At 37.0% G+C, this 5,505-nt stretch overlaps 1 protein-coding gene across 1 annotated transcript; it reads right to left on the reverse strand.

Annotated features, from left to right (window-relative positions):
- Positions 1–3,702: 3,702 nt before the first annotated feature.
- On the reverse strand, positions 3,703–4,451 carry LOC113876286 (60S ribosomal protein L10-like). Its single transcript, XM_027515378.1, has one exon. It carries the CDS (start codon positions 4,407–4,409, stop codon positions 3,765–3,767), a length of 645 nt encoding a protein of 214 aa, XP_027371179.1. The 5' UTR covers positions 4,410–4,451; the 3' UTR covers positions 3,703–3,764.
- Positions 4,452–5,505: the final 1,054 nt, after the last annotated feature.

Below are 5,505 nucleotides of genomic sequence, written 5' to 3' on the forward strand. Positions count from 1 at the left end.
TTTTCTTTATCTCATTTATTTCACTTAGCTTAATATCTTCTAGGTCCCTTCAAGTTGTCCCAAATGGCAAGTTTCATTCTTTTTATGGTTGAATAATTCCATTGTGTGTGTGTATATGTATGTATATATACATGTATATATGTGATGGAATATATATATACACACATGGTGGAATATTATTCAGCCATAAAAAGAATATACACACACCACATCTTATTTATCCATTCATGTATTCATAGGTACTTAGATTGTTTCCATATCTTGGCTATTGTAAACAGTGCTACAATGTGCATAGGAGTGTATATATCTTTTTGAATTAGTGGTTTTGTTTTCTTTAGATAAATACCCAGGAGTAGAATTGCTGGATTATATGGTGGTTTTGTTTTTAACTTTTTGAGGAAACTCCATACATTTTTCCATAGTGCTGCACCAATTTATTCCTACCAACAGTGCACGAGGGTTGCCTTTTCACCACATCCTTGCCAACACCTGGTATTTGTTGTCTTGTTGATAGTCACCATTCTTCTAACAAGTGTGAGGTGATATTGATAAAAATAAAATATTCACAGCTATTGCAAGCAGTGCTACAATGAATACAGGGGTGCATATATCTTTTTGAATACGCATAAAGTATAAACCAACTAAATATATGTTGGTTTGTTAATGGCCCTTCTGAGTCTCTTGAGTTTATTCAAACTGGTCCGTGTCTATACCAGATGGCTGTTAAATACTTGCAATATTTGTCTTGACCATTTCTAATAAGATCCTGCTTTTCTTTCCTGATTCTTATTTTGCCATTTTCTCCCAAACTGTCTGCTTCACTCACCCTTGTCATGAAGTGTGAAGGGGCTTAGAAAGCTAACAATGTACCCTGCTAACAACATAGCTAACAACATAACAGTTTCATAGATGCTGGCAGGAGACAGGAAGTTCCTAGGTTAGAGACAAAGGATATCACTGTGCATAGCTCAGCAAGAAGATTCATGTTCATGTTGGTTCTTCCTGCTTCCCAAGTCCCACGAGGGTGATGTGGATATAAGCTCAGCTGGATGCCATGCACACAATACCACGCGCACAGTGTTTCTCTGAGCTTAGGAAACCCTCAGTCTTATAAGTAAGCTGATAGTAAACTTGTCCATCCTTTGACCGGGAGGAAGATATTACCTTTATGTTTCTCTTTTGAGAGAGAGAGAGAGAGAGAGTATCTGTATATTTCAAGATGGTTGGTTGCTATGCAAATATCCTTGGAAAGATGGTCCAGCACAAGAACTGATATGCTGATACAAGACGTCAGTAAATGCCGTGGAGAACTGTCTCTAAACGACACTGCCCATCTTTCAGTCTATCTAATGGACTATACTTTCTTCAGGTGCCATTGCTTGTACTGTTTTTCTTTTGGAAACATTTCCTTCTCTTTCCTCTGCCTCGTCTAATTAACTTTTCATCATTTTGTTGACTATCTTATACTGATAATTTTTCTTTAGTCCCCAGATTAAATTAGCTTTCCCTGTAGATCACTGCACATTTTATTAAGGGGAACTTAACATACTCTGTGATTTATGTTAGTGTAAGGAGACACAGGTTTGATTCCTGGGTCTGGAAGATCCCCTGGAGGAGGAAATGGCAAGCCACTCCAGTATTCTTGCCTGGAGAATCCCATGGACAAAGGAGCCTGGTGTCCTACAGTCCATGGGACTCAAAGAGTCAGACATGACTGAGCAACTGAGCATGCATACATGGGCTTAGTTGCTGTGTGGCATGTGGGATCTTCCCAGACGAGGGACTGAACCCATGCCTCCTGCATTGGAGGTGGAAGAGCCTCTGGAGAAGGGAATGACAACCCACTACAGTATTCTTACCTGGAGAATCCCATGGACAGAGGAACTTGGTGGGCTACAGAGTCCATGGAGTTGCAAAGAGTCAGACACAACTGAGCAAGTAGCACTTCTTTACCGCTAGTCACCAGGGAAGCCCCAAAATGGAATGGATGGAAACATTTGATTAAGGTTGATTTACCTTTCATGGTAGATACAGTTTCATGCTTGTCAGGGAATGTACTGTATTGCTTGACTTGAATCTCTGTTGTCTAGCACAGTAACTGGCACATGGTAGATAGTTAATAAATATTTGTGGAGTGAAAAGAAGTATATGTGTTAGGCATGTAGTATTTAAGTTAGCAAGACCTGTGGTTATGCAGCGTCTTAGCAAGTATTCTAGAATTTTCTAAGTATTTGATTTTGTGAAATCACCTGCAACTAATGAGAGTTTGGTCTATTTACTTCTACTGTTTATGCTTCATTTCTTTGGTATGTCTCTGTGTGTGTATGTATGTATGTACAGCTAACTGCAGAGGCTAGGATCTCCAGTGTAATGATGCAAGTACTAGTGAGTGGAATTCCTTTTCTGTTTCGACTAAAACAAGTATAGTTCTGATATTTCTTTAAGAATGGTTTTCTAGAAGCTAATGTTAAAGAAATTTAATTTTTAAAAATTAATTTACTTATTTTAATTGGAGGCTAATTACTTTACAATATTGTGGTGGTTTTTGCCATACACCGACATGAATTAGCCATGGGTGTACATGTGTCCCACCATCCTGGACCCCCCTCCAACCTCCTTCCCTGCCCCACCCCTCTGGGTTTTCCCTGAGTACCAGCTTTGGGTGCCCTACTTCATGCATTAAATTTGCACCGGTCATCTATTTTACATAAGGTAATATACATGTTTCAATGCCATTCTCTCATACAGTCCCACTCTTGCCTTCTCCCACATGGTCCAAAAGTCTGTTCTTTATCTGTGTCTGAAGAAATTGCTTTTAATTTGTAGTTGGCTAAGATTTTTTTTTTAATGTATGTTGACTTTTGTCAATCATTTCTTTTCAGTATTTTCTCTTTTAATCTGTTGGCGATTGACTAGAACAATTCTTACATTCCAAGAAAAAATTACATGTTTAGATATCACTTAGGAAGGATTTTGCCTGCAAATAACAGAATATCCAATTAAGAGTGAACTTAATAACAAAAACAGACATTACCTCATATTTCAAGAAGTCTGGAGTTAAGTTTTTCCTAATTGGTTCAGGCTCAGAATGTTACGACTCAGACCCAAGTCTCGGAGATTCTCATGGTCTTCCTCTTATGATCTTTACATGACTCTAGCAATTCTTAGCCTCATGTTTTCATACAGAAGCCAAAGCCATTATGTATACAACCTTTAAAAGCAAGTATATATTAAAAAACATCAAACTTGAAATTTGTTTCATTTCAGTTTTAATCTACATGCTAATATATTGATTGAGTAGTATAGAAAAACATATACATCTCAATCATCAAGATATCAATCTAATAGTTGGTAATTACATTTAAAACATTCATATTGATGAAGGTTAGGTCTACATACATTAAAACCCAGTTACGTTTTTAACACTTTTAGAGAATCTATGTATATCCTTGAATCATTCATTTAACATCTGAAGTTTTTCCTAAAGCTGTAGATAACACTATAATCCAATAATCCAGATTTCATGAATATAGTTAATATACTGCATGATTATTTCAAACTTCTTGATAAATTTCTTTTGTAAGCATCATTTAAACATGTATTGACATGTAGCTTAATATTTATAGGCTGAAGTTATATCCATTGAAATTTGATATATTTGAATTTATAACTTAATTTTATTTTATTTTATTTATTTATTTATTTTTTTGACAGGAAATAGCATTTATTGGTGAGCGTGATTAAGGAGGGGACAGCACTGATGCTCATGAGTGCAGGGCCCGCCATTTGTCCAGAGGACCACGATTAGGGATGTATTTGACCCCACAGCCGTCTGGGATGAGTCGCTTTTCTGCCACCATGTTCTCAAATTCATCCGTGTTGAACTTGGTAAATCCCCACTTCTTAGAGATGTGGATCTTCTGGCGGCCAAGGAACTTGAACTTGGCCCGGCGGAGGGCTTCAATCACATGTTCCTTGTTCTGCAGCTTGGTGCGGATGGACATTATGACCTGGCCAATGTGGACCCTGGCCACTGTGCCCTGGGGCTTTCCAAAGGCACCGCGCATACCTGTCTGGAGTCTATCAGCTCCAGCGCAAGACAACATCTTGTTGATACGGATGACATGGAAGGGGTGGAGCCGCACTCGGATGTGAAAACCATCTTTGCCACAACTTTTCACCATGTACTTGTTGGCACAAATACGGGCAGCCTTCAGGGCTTCAGAGGAGAGCTGCTCATACTCATCTGACACCATGTGGCCACAGAGTGGGAACTCATCCACTTTGGCCTTCTTACGCCCCAAGTCGAAGATGCGAATCTTAGCATCAGGGACACCTCGGCAGAAGCGAGACTTTGGGTACGGCTTGTTCTTACAATACCGGTAACACCGGGCGGGGCGGCGGCCCATGGCGACACCAGGATCTTCAGTGGCGTGCCAAAGGGAAAGAGCTATAACTTAATTTTAAAAAGCAGCTTTTTTTGATAGGTTTGGATATATACATCACAACACTAGGGCTTCAATTTGAACATTTAATCTATAATTTATAAACATTTATAAATATTGTACTTGAAAGGAAAAATAGTCTCTTTTTTTCCTTTGTGAATAGATGTTATTTTGAATCACAAGTTCAACATATCTCTCAGGATTCTACCTCAAAACTATGTAGAAAATGCTTGCCTTTCTTGGAAATATACTTGAATTAATTCCAGCTGAATATTTTAGATATGACTTATTTTGAAAATATGTAACACTTGGATAGTATAGGCAGTACTTCGTTATGAATCTTTGTCAAAATATGACATATTTTGCAAATAAAATCAAGCAGTAAAGAATTAAGGGATAACTAAATGATGAGGATAATAAAAATCTAAAGTGTAAATTATAAAATTATTGTTTATTCAGTGATTTGAATAATGTGGTAAATGCTAATGAGTATTCTCAAATTTACCAGTAAGTATAATTAAATGCAATATTATTTAAGCTTATGTATCCTTTTGAAATCTGGTAGTTTTGCCACCGTTTGTATGGAGGTTTAGATAACCTGAATGGTTTTCACATAATGTCAAAAGTTTAAAGCAGACAAAAATAAACCAAGAAATTTTAGAAATAGCCATTTCTAGTGGTCTTATCACCTAAGATGAATTAAATAGCAACTGATACACACATGAGTTAAAAATTAGTGCATGGAAGGAAGACCTGAAGGAATTACACAGTAAGACACTGAGTGACAAGGATAGAAAATATAAAATACAAGATAGAAAATATAAAAGAGAGACTAAAATATAGATAGAATAAATAGGTCTGTCATAATTGAGGAAAAGAGAGACTGTAAAAGACAGTATTAAAGAAACAATAGCAGACCATTTTCTGAAAACAGTCAAAAAACATTTCACTAATACAGAAAGCTCAAAGTTTAAACAGAAAGGTAAATAAAAGTAAACCCACATCCACAATAATGTAGTGATATTTCAGCACACCACAGACAAAGAGAATATCTCAAATA

The sequence above is a fragment of the Bos indicus x Bos taurus genome, chromosome 1, assembly GCF_003369695.1.
Source record: "Bos indicus x Bos taurus breed Angus x Brahman F1 hybrid chromosome 1, Bos_hybrid_MaternalHap_v2.0, whole genome shotgun sequence".
Lineage (NCBI taxonomy): Eukaryota > Metazoa > Chordata > Mammalia > Artiodactyla > Bovidae > Bos > Bos indicus x Bos taurus.